The following is an 18,372-nucleotide window of genomic DNA, read 5'->3' as shown; positions in this document are numbered from 1 at the left end:
GGAGGCCTCAGGTTCTGGACGAGGGAGGGAAGGACGCGCCCCATGCTCCCTTGGGGTGAGCACAACCCTGTGGACACCTTGGTTTGGGGCTTTTAGCCTGCAGAACTGTGAGAGAGTAAATTCCTGTTGTTTTAAGCCACTGAGTTGGTGGTACTTTTTTACAGCAGCCCTGGGAAGCTTATACAATATAAGCCAGCTTACTTTTCCTAGCCCCTGCTTTCCCTCCCTGCAAAGCCATGCTCATGGTCCCTGCTCTAACGCATTGAGGACACACAGAGAGACACACACAGACACACAAACGTACATGCACGTCTCTGCTAATTTGCATCTTTGTCCCAGCCTGAGCCCAGGAACATGATGAGCTAAGGAGAAATGGGCTGGACTAGATAATTCATGAAGGCCTGCAGAAAACCCGGGCTGTGGGGGAGCAGGCAGGCTGACACCAGGGGCTCCAAGAAGCCAGGTTCCTTCAGTTTCTGGGCTGAAAATAGAATCCTCTGGGGAGGCTGAGACAATGGAGGAGGGAAGGAGCCCAGCGGCAGACACACACTAGGCACACTTTTGATCACACGTACAACAAAGGTAAGCAGGAGGCGCCCCCCCCCCATCCAGAGGGGCCTGGGTGGAAGAGAACCGCCAACCCCTTGGTGGGCAAAGCCCTCGTGGGCAGCACCCAGTGGGCTCGCTGCTCACTGCGGCAAAAACTCAGCTGGGAAGGCTTGTTTCAGGGTGAACATGACAAAGACGATCTCCTTGTAATCATTCGATTCATACAGACACCCAAACTGGGGTGACCCGTCGGGGCCGGTGCCCATGCTCTGCAGGTCTGAATAAGCACAGCTGCCGGGAGCCAGCAGGGTGGGCTCCGACCAGGTAGCGGGCGTGGGGGGCCATCGGTTGAGGTACACGCCCAGGTTGGATCTCTGCTGTGGGTCAGTCGGGTGGGTGTAGAGCAGCCACCAGGCCGGGGGTTCGGAGCCTGCGTGGGGGCTGGGGAAGCCAATGATGCTCCCTTGGCAGCCGTGGGGGGGTTCCACCAGCTTCTGCACTGACTGAGACTGATTGAAATCCAGGCCGTTGTTGGCACTCTGGGCCTGGACCCTGACTCGGAAGGGGCTTCTCGCATTCAGATACACCACCCTCTGTTGCCCATCCCCGACTTCGGCCACCTGGCACTCCAGGGTGCCCTGGGCCACGAAGCTCCCTCTCGCCCAAGTGGACCCGTGGTCGTGGCTGACCAAGCAGAAGGCGGAGGGGGAAGGCGCCTGCAGGGAGGAGAGGCAGCGGTACGCGTAGGCCGGCACCACCAGGCTCCGCGTGGGGTTGTGCAGCTGCAGGCAGTGCCCGGGGCCCACCGCGAACGTGGCCCAGTCGCTGTGGGCGGAGGCAATGACGGAGTCTGTGAGGTCGATGGCGGGGCTCCAGGACCTGCCATGGTCCCGGCTGGTGACCTGGCACAGGCGTGTCATGTTGACCCTGCTCTCCAGCTGGTGATGCTCCGACACCTGCCCGGGGATGGCGATGAAGAAGAGGAAAATGGTACCCGTGGTCTCATCATGCAGGGGGCTTGGGTTCATGGATCGGTAGCCCTGCAGCTGGGCTTGGGACACCGCCTCCTGCGAGTGCCACTGCGGGAGAGGAGAGGAGGAGAAGCGTAACCCGGAGACGGCCAGAGACCCTGACAAGGGTGGTGCTCTGGGGGCGGGCGAGTTAGCGTGAAGGCTCGTGGAGGAGAACTCTTGGTCTAGCATTCATTCATTTTCACAGCACTTCCCAGAGCGGGAGCCAGGGCTCCACCTCACGCCCTGCAAGATGGCCCAGCTCCACCCAATCCTTCCAGCACACATCCGGGGCAACCATGATGTGCTAGACCTCAAGTACAAAGATGCTTCGGGCACCAGCCCTGCCCAGCTCCATCCAGCTTCCGCTTCTTGAAAAGCAAAGCCTTAGCTAGGAATAACAAATGGTCTGCCAGGGTGGGACCGAGCGTGACAATCACCTCCCATCTTTTATACTTCATACGCTACTAATGTGGTCTGAGAGGGGGCAGCACCTTGACCCTAGGACTCAGTGAGCTTCCCTAGTACCCGAGTCGATGTCATAGATGCTGCCACTCTGCTGTCTATCCCTGTTCTTTAATGTGAGAATACTGGAGTGGGTAGCCTTGCCCTCCTCCAGGGGATCTTCCCAACCCAGGGATTGAACCTGCATCTCTTACATCTCCTGCATTGGCAGATGGGTTCTAGCAGGGAAGCTCCTATTCCTTAATAACCATCCCCCAGTGAGTGAGTCTAAGGGCAGACATGTGCCGAGGGTCTAACACTCATGGTCTTATCTAACCCTAAGCTCTAACTCCTGGGGCACAGGTAGGACTACCTCCATCCTACATCTGCAGACTGAGAGGCTTAGATAAGGTAGATGAGCTTCCCAAGGCCATAGTTCTGGTAAGCCGTGGAACCGGGACATGAACCCAGGTCCCTCTGCTTCAAACCCATGCTCTAAGCAACTACAAGGAAGCAATGACCACACAGTAAAGATAGTCACAATATTAAATCCTTCATATGTAATAAGCCAGCTTTGAGGATCTTCATCAGAATTACTTATCTACATGCTGGAACTTCAGGACCCAAGCAACCGCCCCAATTACCCACTCCAGGTCAATTTTACTCAGAGGATGAACTGCCTCGCAGGTAGGTGATGCTGAGCTGGTCCTCCCTCAGTGTCTCAAGGATGTAGGGAATCTTTCCAAAACCAGTTTCCCCGACTGACTTGTACCGAAGCAGATGCAGCCAGGCCAGCCGAACTTGTTCCGGGTGAACCCATGTGAGATCCGGGCGATCACCGGGGGGTATCTTCTCTGTCCATCCCTGATGGGTCCTTGAACACTCTGGCCCCCAGACCTCAGTCATCTAAAGGTGAACTGGTCCCCGTATGCCTGGCAAAGCGGCGGTACCCCCATCTGGCCTTACCTGGACCTGGCGGGTGGTTGCATCGTAGCTTCCCCTGCGCAGGACAATGAGCTTGGCATGCTCGTCCTTCTTGCTCGTCCGCTCTTCTGCAAAGGCCAGTAGGGTCTCCTGCTGAGGCAGGTAGAGCAGAGCCGGGATTCTGTAGATGTGGTCTCCCGACTGGAACACCTTCTCCCTCTGCAGGACGGGGCAGGATGCCATGGTGCTGGAAGGGGCACAAGAACAGAAGATGAGTCCCTGGCAGTCCCGTCCTGAGATGCGCCAGAGCCACCCTCCCAGGCAGGTGCAGCGCAGCCCTCGGGCCAGCTGACTGTTGGTCCTTTATTGGACCGGATCCTGGTGGTCCAGAGTTGACGACAAGGAAGTGAAAGAAGGAAAGAGGTTAATATTCCCTGGGTTACACAGCCGGCCTTTGTGCTCCAGGGAATCAGCCAGAGAGAGAGAGAGAGCAGAAGAGAAAAGAAAGAAAGACATGGGGACCCAAGCTCTGATGGAGCAAAGGTGCTTTATTGAATCCTGTAAGAGTATATATATCAGTAGCTTCTTTAGTTAAAGATCAAGAGACCAGACTTTACAAGTTTACCAAGGAAGCAAGGAACAATAGAGGCCATAAGGCCAAGAGGAGATCCATATCAAAAGAGGGTTGTAAATAACACCTTTCACCAAATGGAAAAGCTAATGAAGGATGAAGGAGTCTTTTGGGCCTAGGAAAGAAAACAACAGTCTCAAAGGCCCTTGCTGAATCATCTAACTTTGGAGAAAACAGAACAGAACTTTAGGTCCCGCCCTGATGCTCCAGGCCGGTTGCATCTATCTGGGACTCATCACCCGCTGTCCAGAAACCTTCCACCCCCTACACCTGCCCAGAAGACTTATCACCCCCTGTCCAACTACAAATGCCATCTCAACTAAAGAATACCCAAAGCATCCCACCTGATTAACGTTTCCCTTATCGCTTCCGCAAACCTCCCTATAAATATGGAGCCTCCCTGATCCCTCTCAGCGCTCAGCCTGGTTGTTAGGCCAACTGTCGCCCTTCCTTGCCTGAATAAAGGTGACCTACTTCTGTTTATTCCCTGGTGGCTCAGACGGTAAAGCGTCTGCCCACAATTCGGGAGACCCGGATTTGATCCCTGGGTCGGGAAGATCCCCTGGAGAAGAAAATGGCAGCCCACTCCAGTACTCTTGCCTAGAAAATTCCGTGGATGGAGGAGCCTGGTGGGCTACAGTCCATGGAGTCGCAAAGAGTCAGACACGACTGACTGACTTTTCACTCACTTCTGTTGAGGTCGTCTTTCCTTTTCTGCCTCGGCCCAAACTGTGCCTTACAAAGGAAATCCTATGCAAGCATCCCATCTCTTTGGATCTCTGTCCTGGGAGAGGCTTGCCTGCTCCTCTCGCCCGACATGGACTGATAAGGAACAGAGGGCTCAAGAGAGATAGGAAACAGCACACAGGAATCTTACTGTTAAATCTTCCTGACAATTCCCCCTATTTTATTATATTTGTAAAAAAGGTCCTGACCAAATGAGTTTGGTTAGTATTAACCAACCTTATAGAAAGGCGACGAAAAACAACAAATACAATTATCAAGACAATCACCAAAGTTACAGTTCCAGACCCGATGCTGTGGGTAACACTTTGGAACCATCTTCGCGGGTCTAGCCCAGACAATTGATCTGCGAGCTGTTTAGCTAAAGTTTCCAAATTAGTGAAAGAGGGCAGACGTTTAGAAAAAGTTTCAAAGATTTCCTTTTGCAGTAATTGTACATTCAGAGAGTCATTATCATGTAAATGAAATTTGATTTGTTCCCAATTGTAGGCACTATGATTGAACAGGAGTAACACAAAATTGGCAATTAACACCAAGTTACAGAACATAAAGTCTTATTAAATTGTAAATTTCTTATGGCTATAACAAAAGGAAGTGGGACACAGGCCTGTATAAAATATGACTGATTATAGCGAAAGAAAGAGTTACTATGACCATGGCTGGTCTCTGTGAAATGTCTAGTCCAAGTTTCAAGTTCTTCGGTGTTTGCAGCAAGTTTTTATATGTCCCATAGTTCAGGCCCAATTTGTTTATCGAGGACAATTCGAGGATGAGGAGGGGTGCCATTTCACCCTCAAGCCAGCCAAGAAGTCCTTTGTCATGGTAATGTTCCATTAGTAACCTTTTACATAATATTTTTTGTTCTTTCCCTAACTCTTTCTGTAAAGTTTCTGTTCATGGTTCACAGACAAAGGACAGCAATGTCCGAAAGTCTTCTTTCGGAGGCAGGAAGAAAGCCCAAGTTTGTCGGCTAACATTTACGCATAATTTTGCTTGGCCCATGCACAATGGAAGGACTTCATAGCCTAAAGAAATGTTAATTAGCTTTCCCTCCTCCCCAGGGTGTGAGGCTTCCAGGGAGGGGGCATATGGGTGGAGTCATTGGTTGATACTATCGGTCTTTTCTGGGTCCATTTCATATGACCTACAATAAAGGGGGGTTGGGTAAGTAAGCCCAGTTAAATCTGATTTGTTAATCTGGCTCAACCAGGGGTCACGCAGGTCAGCATAGCTATAGAAAGATTTTTAGGACTCTGAGGCATTTCTTGTTGAGAAACCAGATTTTTAACTTCATTAGTAAGGGTTTTCATTTGTCCCCAAGTGGGGCGATCATAGGGTTGATGTTGCTGAGGACAGCACTTCCTGGAGATCTTTAGAGCCGCCATGGCCCGTATTGGAATTTCTTCCTCCGGGGGTTATAGTTATTTCATCTCCATTTTGAATGCCCAAGGGGGGCCCCCTTGGGTTGAATTTTCCGAGGAAAAAGTTTGTTGGATCCATCTGGGGAAATACAAACATATCCCTTTCCCTGTAAGATTAATATCCCAGATTTCATTGTTTATTGAATCCATCTTGATACCAAATGGGCAGAGGAAGAGAAGTGTCCTTCAATTCCTCGAAATGTATTTCTGTTCTTGTCAAGATATCCCCTTGTGACAAGTTTAAAAAATTTAAAACAAATAAAGCTGTATTAACAATTGTTATAGGCTTAGAAAATATCTTATGTTGGAATCTGGTAAAGTCTGCTTTATATAAGGAAGACAGTAGTGTTCCTGTGTATTCCCCCTTTTTAAATTTTTTTTATTTGCAACTTTAGTGTGATGTGTTTGTTCGACTGTCTTGTGTCTGTGGATTATAAGAAATACCTGTAATATGTTTAATAGAAAAAGATTGTATGTGTAACATAAATGGGAGAAGAGCGGTTTTTAATAACAGATTGTAGTTTAAAAAAAGAGTTGTTGAATAATAGGTTGATTGGAGTTTATGGTGGAGGTTTTTGTATTTTTTAATACAAAAACTGAATATATAGAATCAGAGACTATATTAATGGGGTAAGGATGTAGGCAAATTACTTGAATAAGAGCATATCATTTATTTGTTGAGCAGAATGAAATTTAGTATAAAAGACTTCATATTCTTTAAGAGACCAGAATGAAGCTTTGGTGTTTTTAGTCCCATCTATATAAAAAAACCTCAGCTTGTGGTATAGGCTGTGAACTGATAACGTGGGAAATAATAAATTCAGTATTTTTGAAGAAATTTCACAGCTTACCAGAAGGATAATGAAATGAAATTTCTCCAAAATATTTTAGAAAAGCTATTGGGAAATTGGTAGAAGTTTGTAATGTGTTTTCAAATTGAGATTTATTTGTAATAAAGTTTTATTAAAGTATAAAGGAGATAGAGAAAGCTTCTGACAGATATCAGAAGGGGGCAGAAAGAGTGCCCCCCTGCTAGTCTTTAGCCAGATGTCTTATAACTACTAGCAGTCTGCTAATTAGAGAATTAGAGAAAGGAAATGTATCAAAACTCAGAGAATAGCACCAGGCCCCTCACCCACAACATGCATTTTGAGATAACCTTGGCACCAGCTGAGTTGTCCCGGGCCATAAAATGATTGACATGAATCTTGAAGAAAGGCAGATTACCATACAAATAGTTTTGTTTACATAGATTAGGGGAACAATATCTGAGTATAACATACTGGTTTGTCAAGTAGGTTCTGAGCCATTAGGCAGAACCGACTTGAAGACAGAGTCTGGGGTAAATGTATAGCACATTAACATAGCTTAAGACAAACATTTTCATAAGAAAAATGCATTGGTTAACTCAGGGTTTGAGAATAGTTAACTTTAGGTGAAACCAGGTATCATTATGGCAACATAGTATTTTAAGAGAAACCTCTTTTTAAATTTGTATGGAGAAGGAAAAACAAAAATATATCGCTAGTTTGTTTCCTCCTGCCGCTTAAAAGAGATAAAAATGTCTGACACTTGCAGCCTATTTTCTCCATTTGGAGACCCCCGGCCTTCCTGCTTGTTAAGTCAAACTAGATCGGCCAAGCAAAAGACCGAAGGTTTGTGGGGGCAGGGACCCAAAAAGTCTGGTAGGTATTCTAGAGGGGATTGCTTGAGGGTAAAGGAGAAAGTCATTTAGGGCTAGTATATCAACAGCAGCATTGCCGGATGTTGAGGGTTTGAGGGAAAAGATGGAATTTGCTCCTGCTTTTTGTTGAAGGGGACCTGGGGGGTCTCCTGCTTGGAGTTTTCTGGAATAGGTTTTCCTTCAATATCAAATTTAGATTTACACTCTTTGGCACAATGCATTTCTCTACGGCAGCAGGGGCAGACTTTTGGAGGTTTTTTTTTTTTTTGAGCTTTCTTAGGGAAGTCCCTTTTTAAATAGTTCTTATCTCCACATGTAACGCATCCTTCATTTCCCCTTCTAAAGGTAGCAACCATTGTTTTAGCTAGCATTTGCACCTTTTGAGTTTCTGATCCAATATTGCAACAGGCTTCAAATAATCAATAATAGTCCCTGTCTCACAAATTGAAGCTATAGCCTTTTGACATACTTGCTTTGCATTTTCATAAGCAAGTAATTTTTCTAGTTGCCTTTTATCTTTTTCTCTGATTACAGTACGGGAAATAGCAGTTTCTAATCTAGCTAAAAAATCAGCGTAGGTTTCATTAGGTCCTAGTAAAGGAGAGACTTTTGGATTTGCGCCTGTTGGCAGAGGAGGAGCATTTGGAGCAGCCAGGGCAAGGCTTGTAGGAAAATTCTGAAATATTTTATGTTGCCGAATATCAGGAGGACTAGAATTACCTTGAAATGGCAGAATCACAGGTTTAATGAGAGCCCACAGGGGCCAGAAATCTATCAGAATATCTTTTCCCTGTCTGGTGGCTTGTTCAACATTCTCTTTGACCCAGTGCCAAATTTTTAAATCAAAACTGCCTTCATCAGGGCACCAGGGGACAAGCCTCTACTCATTGGCATGAAACCAAAAGTCCCTGAACTTTAAATAAGTGATGAAGTAAAGCAGAAAAGTGAGGGGGCTTTCCAGCTGATTGACCCGTGTCTTAGTACTTACCAGCCTCAACAGGCCCTCTGGGGTCACTCCGTCTGAATCTGCCACGTGTATTGGAGTCCCTGTTCAGTGACCACTTGTTGGCCCTTTATTGGACCGGAACCTGGTGGTCTGGAGTTGATGATAAGAAAGTGAAAGACGGAAAGAGGCTAATATTTACGCAGCCAGCCTTTGCACTCGAGGGAATCAGCCAGAAATACAGAGACAGAGAGAAAGAGCAGAGGAGAAAAGAAAGAAAGACACGGGGACCCAAGCTCTGATGGAACAAAGGTGCTTTATTGAATTCTGTAAGAGTATATATACCAGTAGCTTCTTTAGATAAAGATCAAAAGACCAGACTTTACAAATTTACCGAGGAAGCAAAGAGCAATAAAGGCCATAAGACCAAGAGGCGATCTTATATCAAAGGGGCTTCCGTGGTGGCTCAGAGGTTAAAGCGTCTGCCTGCAATGCAGGAGACCTGGGTTCAATCCCTGGGTCCAGAAGATCCCCTGGAGAAGAAAGTGGCAAACCCTCCAGTATTCTTACCTGGAGAATCCCATGGACGGAGGAGCCTGGTGGGCTACAATAGTCCATGGGGTCACAAAGAGTCAGACACAACTGAGAAAAGAGGGTCGTAAATAACTCCTTTCACCAAATGGAAAAGCTCATGAAGGAAATCCTATGCAAGCATCCCATGAGGCTTGCCTGCTCCTCTCGCCCCTAACAGGGACTGATAAGGAACAGAGGGCTCAAGAGAGATAGGAAACAGCACACAGGAATCTTACTGTTAAATGCTTCCTGACAGTCGACCACGCTGGGGGCCTGTCCCCTTCCCACATAGGGTTCATCCTCCATTATTGCTCACCAAGCCCCTGTTCCCTCACTCTCACCTCCCTCCCATGGAGTCTGTCAGCACCTCTGTCCATGAGATGTTAGGAATGGCTATTCGGAAGAGAGTATTTTGTGTTGTATTTTTATTACCAGATGACAAACCTCCTTAAGACAGATTTGTGATAACCTGCAACTACTTTTGCTAAACCCAGCATATCTTAATCAAACGCTGAGCCCCTGGTGGGATGGGAGGAGTGCTGAGTGGCATTCTGCAACTGTCCAGCCTCCAGAAACTGACATATGTGAGCTTTATATAAATCCAGAGCTCCAGAAAGTTGTCTTTGAAAAAAAGGAGGAGTGGGGGGGGGGGTAGTGAAAGTGTTAGTGGCTTAGTCCTGTACAACTCTTTGCAACCCTGTGGACTGCAGCCCAGCAGGCTCTTCTGTCCATGGAATTCTCCAGGCAAGAACAATGTGGTGGGTAGCCAGTCCCTTCTGCAGGGGATCTTCCCAACCCAGGGATCGGACCCAGTTCTCCTGCATTGCAGGCAGATTCTTGAACTTCCGAGCCCCCAGGGAATCCTGAGGGGTGGGGGGAAGCCTTGATTCTTGAGGTTCTCCTCTCCAGGTTGCTGAGGCTGAGGCCCCGTTGCCCTTCCATGTGGACTCCGACCCTGGAGAAGGGGCAGGGCGCTGGGAATGGAACAGAGAGGCCCCTGACAGCTCATTCAGGCTCAGGGGATCCTCCAGAGTGACAAGAAAATGACACTTTACAACAAGCATTTCAGGGGTTTTCGCTGGAGGTCTAGTAGCTAAGAGTCCACAATTCCACTGCATGGGGCATAGGTTCAATCCCTGGTCAGGGAACTAAGATCCCACATGCCATGAAGGCAGAAATAAGAAGTCAATAAATAAACATTTTAGGAGGTTTCCTGGTGGTCCCGTGGTTGTGACTTTGCGTTTCAATACAGACACTGCATTTTCAATTGCTGGTCAGGGAGCTGAGATCCCACATGCCTCATGTCCAAAAACCCAAAGCAGAAAAAAAATACAGAAACAATATTGCAATATGGGCTTCCCTGTGGCTCAGTTGGTAAAGAATCTGCCTGCAGTGCAGGAGACATGGGTTCAATCCTTGGGTTTGGGAAGATCCCTGGAGAAGGAAATGGCAACCCACTCCACTGTTCTTGCCTGGAAAATTCCCATGAACAGATGAGCCTGGCAGGCTACAGTTCACGGGGTCACAAAATTCAGACACAATTTAGGGACCAAACAACCACCACCAATTTTGTAACAAATTCAGTAAAGACTTTAAAAATGGTCTGCATTGAAAAAAAAAATCTTAAAAAAAAAAAAAGCATTTGGCTCAAAAGGGTGACTTTCCCGGTGGCTCAGATGGTAAAGAATCTGCCTGCAATGCAGGAGACCCAGGTTCGATTCCTGCCTCAGGAAGATCCCCAGAGGAGGAAATGGCAACCCACTCCAGTATTCTTGCCTGGAGAATTCCATAGATGGGCCATAGGCTACAGACATGCCTGAGTGACTAACACACACATGAAAAGGGTGGCAAGGGCCAAAGGGAACTTGGAGACCATGAATGACATGAACTCCATTGGTGCTGGGCCACCTTGGTCCCCTTCAGGGGGCTGAAAATAACTTCCTCCTGGTCACACTCCAGGAAGGACTGTATTTGATGACTGGCCTGCCCAGAATACACAGACCTGATCCTCTTGTCCTGACTGATAACTCTAAAGTGTCCCAGCTCCAGGGCTCCCCATGGGCTGAGCCAAAAAGTCCTTTAGATTCTCAGCCCAGCATCTCCCTCTGCACAATCCCCACCATCCTCCCTTCCTTTCCACAGCATTGGCCCCAGGAGGCTCCCCTATAAACATTGGGCATTGGAGCCTACTTTCTGGGGAGTCCCACCTGTGATGTGATTCTGGGGAGGGAAGTAGGAAGTGAGGTGAGGTCTAACAGTCACATGGCCTCCTGTGTATGCCCGTTACAGTACAGTTCAGTTGCTCAGTTGTGTCTGGCTCTTTGTGACCCCATGGACTGCAGCACACCAGGCTTCCCTGTCCACCACCAACTCCCGGAGCTTGCTCAAATGCATGTCCATCAAGTTGGTGATGCCATCCAACCATCTCATCCTCTGTTGCCCCCTTCTCCTGCTGCCTTCAATCTTTCCCAGCATCAGAGGCTTTATCACTGTGTCAGTTTTTCAGCTCTTCGGATCAGGTGGCCAAAGTATTGGAGCTTCAGTTTCAGCATCAGTCCTTCCAATGAATATTCAGGACTGATTTCCTTTAGGATTGATTGCTTTGATCTCCTTGTTGCCCAAGGGACTCTCAAGAGTCTTCTCCAACACCACAGTTCAAAAGCATCAGTTCTTTGGTGCTCAGCTTTCTTTATGGTCCAACTCTCGTATCTATACATAACTACTAGAAAAACCATAGCTTTGACTAGATGGCCCTTTGTTGGCAAAGTAATGTCTCTGCTTTTTAATATTCGCTCTAGGCTGGTCATAGCTTTTCTCCCAAGGAGCAAGCGTCTTTTAATATCATGGCTGCAGTCACCATCTGCAGTGGATTTTGGATCCCCCCCAAAATAAAGTCTATCAATATTTCCATTGTTTCCCCATCTATTTGCCATGAAATGATGGGATGGGATGCCAAGATCTTCATTTTTTGAATGCTAAGTTTTAAGCCAAAATTTTCAATTTGTTCTTTAACTTTCTTCAAGAAGCTGTTTAGTTCCTCTTTGCTTTCTGCCATAAGGGTGATGTCATCTGCATATCTGTGGTTATTGATATTTCTCCCAGCATTCTTGATTCCAGCTAGTGCTTCATCCAGCCAAGCATTTTATATGATATGTTCTGCATATAAGTTAAATAAGCAGGGTAACAATATACAGCCTTGATGTACTCCTTTTCCAATTTTGAACCAGTCTGTTGTTCTATGTCCAGTTCTAACTGTTACTTCTTGACCTGCATACAGATTTCTCGGGAGGCAAGTAAAAGCGGCTTGGTATTCCCTTCTCTTTAAGAATTTTCCAGTCTGTTTTGATCTACACAGTCAAAGGCTTTAACCTAGTCAATGAAGCAGAAGTAGATATTTTTATTGAATTCTCTTGGTTGCTTTTTCTATGATCCAGTGGATGTTGGCAATTTGATCTTTGGTTCCTCTGCCTTCTCTAAGTCCAGCTTGAATATCTGGAAGTTCTCGGTACATGTACTGTTGAAGCCTGGCTTGGAGAATTTTGAGCATTACTTTGCTAGCGTGTGAGATGAGTGCAATTGTGTGGTAGTTTGAGCATTCATTAGCATTGCCTTTCTTTGGGATTGGAATGAAAACTGACCTTTTCCAGTCTTGTGGCCACGCTGAGTTTTCCAAATTTGCTGGCATATTGAGTGCAGCACTTCCACAGCATCATCTTTTAGGATTTGAAATAACTCAGCTGGAATTCCATCACCTCTGCTAGCTTTGTTTGTAGTGATGCTTCCTAAGGCCCACTTAACTTTGGACTTCAGGATGTCTGGCTCTAGGTGGGTGATCACACCATCGTGGGCCATTCAGATCTTTTTTTGTATAGTTCTTCTGTGTATTCTTGCCACCTCTTCTTAATATCTTCTGCTTCTGTTAAGTCCATACCATTTCTGTCCTTTCTTGTGCCCATCTTTGAATGAAATGTTCCCTTGGTATCTCTACTTTTCCTGAAGAGACCTCTGAAAGGTCGGGGCATGCCCCCGGGAAAGTGCTGCAAGGCAAATTCCGGAGGCTGGCTAAACTTCCAGGGGCTGGCCCCCTGCAACCTGGCCCAATCAGGTACCAACATAAAGCCCTCGGACACTGACCACCGCTGTAGCCCGCGCTTTCTTCCTTATATGAAAAGACCTGGCCTGGATGCCTGCCCGGACTATAAAACCCCTCCCCACCCCTCATACCTTGCAGACTCCCTTTGTCTCCTCACTCACCAGCCCCCGGGAGTTCTGCCCGAGAGCGACACTTAATAAAAGGCCTTTACCACCGGTCCTTAGAGGCGGCTTTTTCCTCCCGCGGCGTTTTTCCTAACATCTGGCGCCCCAACGTGAGGCCCGAGGTGAGGGCCCCCGGCACTTGCCGTTGAGGCCCCCTCGAGCTCCACCGCCGCGGAAGCCTCGGACCCAGGCGGCTGACCAACCCCCCGGACGGCAGGATACGGAGTAAGTCCCTTCGGCTTTGGGGCCTGCATTCCCTGATGACCACCTCCTAGGGCCCCGTAACGAGTGCGTACTTACTGGGCCCTCCCGGTCACCAGCTGGTGGGGAGACGTCCCCAGCGGCTGAGTAGACCTCTGGCTTCGGCCTCCGGCTTCGGCCTTTCCAGGTCCCTGCGGTCGTGAGGAAGACGTTCCCCGCGACTACACAGACCTCCGGCTCCCCTTGACTCGTCCGAAGACGTTCGGACAGCGGGGGTTGCCTCCACGCCCCGTGGTCGTCATGGGATTGACAGCCTCCAAACCCGATCCCCGATACTCCACCCGCTTAGAGTGCCTGCTAGCTAACCTGCAGACTCTAGGGCTAAAGAGAGATATCCGCCCCCAGCAGCTCACTTTTCTGTGCTCACAGGCCTGGCCTCAGTATTCCCTAGATAATAGCTCACAATGGCCAGCCACAGGGACACTAGACTTTGACGTCCTCCGTGATTTGGATAATTACTGCCGGAGAACGGGAAAATGGTCTGAGGTCTCCTATGTTCAGGCCTTTTGGGCGTTGCGCTCTCGCCCCACCCTGTGCACTAAGTATGCTCCTAGCCAGATCCTACTCACCATGGCCCCCCCGACTCCACCCTCCCGAGCTAAGCCAACCCCTCCTGCCTCTGAGTCCTCTGCTTTCTCTGTTCCCCCAGAAGATTTGGTGGCCCCCCCTCCCTACGCCTCTCCCACGGCCCCCTCCCCTTCCTCTCCGGTTCCTACTCCCTCCCCTTCCACTCCGGCCCCTCCTAACCTCTCCCCCTCTAACCCTACTCCGGCCTCTTTTGCTCCTGTTCGCTGGCCCCAGATTCTCCGGCCCTTACCCCTATCTTGTATCCTCCTCTTCCCCCCGTCACTCCCTTCTCGTCTCCGGTTAGCTCCCACACTCGCTCCCACAGCAACCCTCCAGGGGCCTCCCCTCCCCCAGCCCCGCTACTCCCTCTGCGGACAAGTAGCCGGAGCTGAGGGTCTAGCCCAGGTCCACGTCCCCTTCTCTCTCCAGGACTTAGCACAGATTGAGGCCAAGCTGGGATCCTTTTCCTCCAACCCCACTCAGTACATTAAGCAGTTTACTGGTCTGACCCGCGCCTATGCCTTAACATGGCAGGACATATATGTCATCCTGGGATCTACTACCACCCCCGAAGAGAGGCAGGCCATTTGGACGGCAGCCAGGGCTCAGGCCGACCAGCGGCACTGTGCCAACCCCTCCCCCGAGCGCCCCCCGGGAGCTCAGGCAGTTCCTGGCACTGACCCTGATTGGAACTACCAGGAAGGGGGTGGCGGCCAGCTGCGGGTACGCTATATGATAGAGTGTCTCCTCGATGGGATGGAAACGTCCTCTCATAAGGTAGTAAACCTCCTCAAACTAGATGAGGTGACTCAGGGGCCCGACGAAAACCCAGCCATGTTTCTTAATCGGCTGACTGAGGCCCTTGTTCAATACACCAGACTGTCCCCTGAGTCCCCCATGGGGGCAGCTACCTTGGCCAATCGTTTTATCTCCCAATCCACACCTGACATCTGAAAAAAGCTGGCCAAGGCCGAGGACGGCCCTCAGACCCCTATTCGAGACCTGGTAAAAATGGCCTTTAAAGTTTATAACGCCCGTGAAGAAACTGCTGAGGCCAGCCGAAAGGCAAGGCTCAAGCAAGAGGCCGAATTTCAGGCAAGCCTCCTAAACCAACAAACCCAGGCCTTAATAGCGGCCCTGCGGCTGGCGGCGGGCTCAGGGTCCCAAAACCCCCCTCCGGGGGCCTGCTTCAAGTGCATCCAAGAAGGACACTGGGCCAAGATGTGCCCCAATCCGCGGCCTCCTTCCAAGCCGTGCCCGTTGTGCAAACAACGAGGACACTGGGCTAGTGACTGTCCCCAGGCCTCTCGGGCCCCGACCTCTAGGGGCCGGGGACCAGAGCGCCCCAGGGAGACCTCCTGCCCTCCTCCGGCCTTCGAGCTGCTGAGCTTCGACGATGGCTGACATCGCCCAGACTCGGGAACCCCGATAACCCAAGCCAAGCCCAGGGTAATGCTCCAGGTAACGGGTAAAGTCTGGTTAATGCGGGGGCTACCTATTCGGTCCTTCCCTCTTTCAGGGACACTTTACGTCCTTCCCAGGTTTCGGTTATGGGCATTGACGGCCAACCCTCATGTCCACTCCAAACCCAACCACCACCCTGTCAATTAGATTCCTGCCTATTTACCCACTCCTTTCTGGTCATCCCCTCCTGCCCTACTCCTCTCTTAAAAAAAAAAAAAATATATATATATATATATACTCTCACAGATCTCCCAGCAGGTGGCTACGGCCCTGGACATCGACTGGCATCTCCACATCCCCTATCGGCCCCAACCGTCAGGCCTGGAACAAAGGCGCAGACAGCTCCAAGAAAGCCCCCTCTGGACCAGACTCAATGGTTTACTCCCATACCTCTTGCCCTTTCTAGGCCCTATACTCCTGCTGGTTCTGGGCCTCACCACAGGCCCCTGCCTCGTCCAACTTATTCTTCGCTGGGTCCAAGAAATAGCGCAGGCTGCGACCGGACGGGCCATGCTCCTAACAGCTTATACTCGACTCAATCAAAAAGACATAGACCCACTTCACAATCCTGCATAAGCTGACCTTTCATCCCGGCTGGCCCCTACCCCTCCTCGCCCCCGTTCAGCAGGAAATAGCCAGAGAGAACCGGCGCCCCTTGTCCTATAACAAAAAGGCCGGGATGAAAGGTCGGGGCATGCCCCCGGGAAAGGGCTGCAAGGCAAATTCCGGAGGCTGGCTAAACTTCCAGGGGCTGGCCCCCTGCAGCCTGGCCCAATCAGGTACCAACATACAGCCCTCGGACACTGACCACCGCTGTAGCCCGCGCTTTCTTCCTTATATGAAAAGACCTGGCCTGGATGCCTGCCCGGACTATAAAACCCCTCCCCACCCCTCATACCTTGCAGACTCCCTTTGTCTCCTCACTCACCAGCCCCCCGGGAGTTCTGCCCGAGAGCGACGCTTAATAAAAGGCCTTTACCACCGGTCCTTAGAGGCGGCTTTTTCCTCCGGCGGCGTTTTTCCTAACAACCTCTAGTCTTTGCCATTCTATTGTTTTCCTCTGTTTCTTTGCATTGATCAGTTAGGAAGACTTTCGTATCTCTCCTTGCTATTCTTGGGAACTCTGCATTCAGATGGGTATATCTTTCCTTTTCTCCTTTGCCTTTTACTTCTCTTCTTTTCTCAGCCAGTTGTAAGGCCTGCTCAGACAACCATTTTGCCTTTTTGCATTTCTTTTTCTTGGGAATGGTTTTGATCACAGCCTCCTGTACAATGTTACAAATCTCCATCCATAGTTCTTCAGGCACTCTGTCTATCAGATCTAAACCCTTGATTCTGTTTGTCACTTCCACTGTATAAATTGTAAGGAATTTGATTTAGGTCATATCTGAATGGTCTAGTGGTTTTCCCTACTTTCTTCAATTTTAGTCTGAATTTTGCAATAAGGAGTTCATGATCTAAGCCACAGTCAGCTCCCAGTCTTGTTTTTGCTGACTGTATAGAGCTTCTGTTGCAAAGAATATAATGAATCTGATTTCAGTATTGACTGTCAGGAAGCATTTAACAAGAGGCTTCCTGTGTGCTGTTTTGGATCTGTCAGGAACCTTCTGGCCCTTATTAATTACTGAATATTCAGGAATTAAGAGGAGAGGCACGCCTTTCCTGGGGCTGAGGAATCCAGGCATTTCTCATTACGGTGATAAGTACCCTCTTCCTTTTTATGAACTATACGGTAAAAAGTGATTGTTTGCAACACTCTCTTTGATAGGGATTGTCTTAAGTTTTGTATATCTGGAATTTTAATCTTTATCTTTGCTGAGAATAACTACCTTGTAAGACAGTATATATGCCCACACCATGTTGATTAAAGCATCTTTGCTCCATCAGAGCTTGGGTCCCCGTGTCTGTCTTTCTTTCTTTCTTTCCTTCCTTCCTTTCTTTCTTTCCTTCTCTGTCTCACTCAGGCTAATTCCTTGGGTGCAGAGGCCCGCTGAGCTCACTTTCTTGGGCTTCTAAGACCCTCTCGAGAAGGTGCACTGTGCCTTCACCCCACTCAAGAGGGCGCCTGGTGCCTACGTGCAGCAGCGCGAGCTCTTCTAAGAACAGGGCTTTATTGGCTTTCCGCGTAAACCAGGGGCTATCAGCCTCTTCCTCTCTCTTCCTTTCTTATCTTCAACTCCGGGCCACCAGGTTCTGGTTCATTAAAGGACCAACAATTGACCATCTGGTGATGTCCATGTGTAGAGTTGTCTTTCGTGTTGTTGGAAGAGGGTGTTGCTATGACCAGTGTGTTCTCTTGACACAACTCTGTTAGCCTTTTCCCTGCTTCATTTTGTTCTCCAAAATCAAATTTGCCTGTTAATCCAGGTATTTCCTGACTTCCTACTTTTGCATTCCAGTCCCCTATGATGAGAAGGACATCTGTGTTTTGGTGTTAGTTCTAGAAGTTCTTGTCAGTCATCATAGAACCGTTCAGCTTCTTTAGTGTTAGTGGTCGGGGGGCATAGACTTGGATTACTGTGATATTGAATGATTTGCCTTGGAAATGAACAGAGATCATTCTGTTGTTTTTGAGATTGCATCCAAGTACTGCATTTTGGACTCTTTTGCTGACTATGATGGCTGCTCCATTTCTTCTAAGGGATTCTTGCCCACAGTAGTAGATGTAATGATCATCTGAGTTAAATTCACCCATTCCAGTCCATTTTAGTTCACTGATTCCTAAAATGTCAATGTTCACTCTTGCCATCTCCTATTTGATCACTTCTAATTTACCTTGATTCATGGACCTAACATTCCAGGTTTTTATGCAATATCATTCTTTACAGCATTGGACTTCACTTCCATCACCAGTCACATCCACAGCTGGGTGTTGTTTTTGCTTTGGCTCAGCCTCTTCA

General features: G+C 48.7%; 1 protein-coding gene across 1 annotated transcript in view; it reads right to left on the bottom strand.

Annotated features, from left to right (window-relative positions):
- Positions 1-689: 689 nt before the first annotated feature.
- Positions 690-18,372, bottom strand: part of NEU2 (neuraminidase 2) — a 34,578-nt gene continuing 16,895 nt past the window's right edge. Inside the window, exons 2-3 of the mRNA XM_043462015.1 lie at positions 2,970-3,174; positions 690-1,628 (exon numbers count right to left, since the gene is read on the bottom strand). Coding sequence (XP_043317950.1) covers positions 690-1,628; positions 2,970-3,170 — 1,140 coding nt within the window. The 5' untranslated portion in view covers positions 3,171-3,174. The remainder of the gene's footprint in view (positions 1,629-2,969; positions 3,175-18,372) is intronic.

This window comes from Cervus canadensis, chromosome 2 (genome assembly GCF_019320065.1).
Source record: "Cervus canadensis isolate Bull #8, Minnesota chromosome 2, ASM1932006v1, whole genome shotgun sequence".
Lineage (NCBI taxonomy): Eukaryota > Metazoa > Chordata > Mammalia > Artiodactyla > Cervidae > Cervus > Cervus canadensis.
Note: the sequence above shows the minus strand (reverse complement) of the source record. Positions and strands in the feature narration are given on the sequence as shown.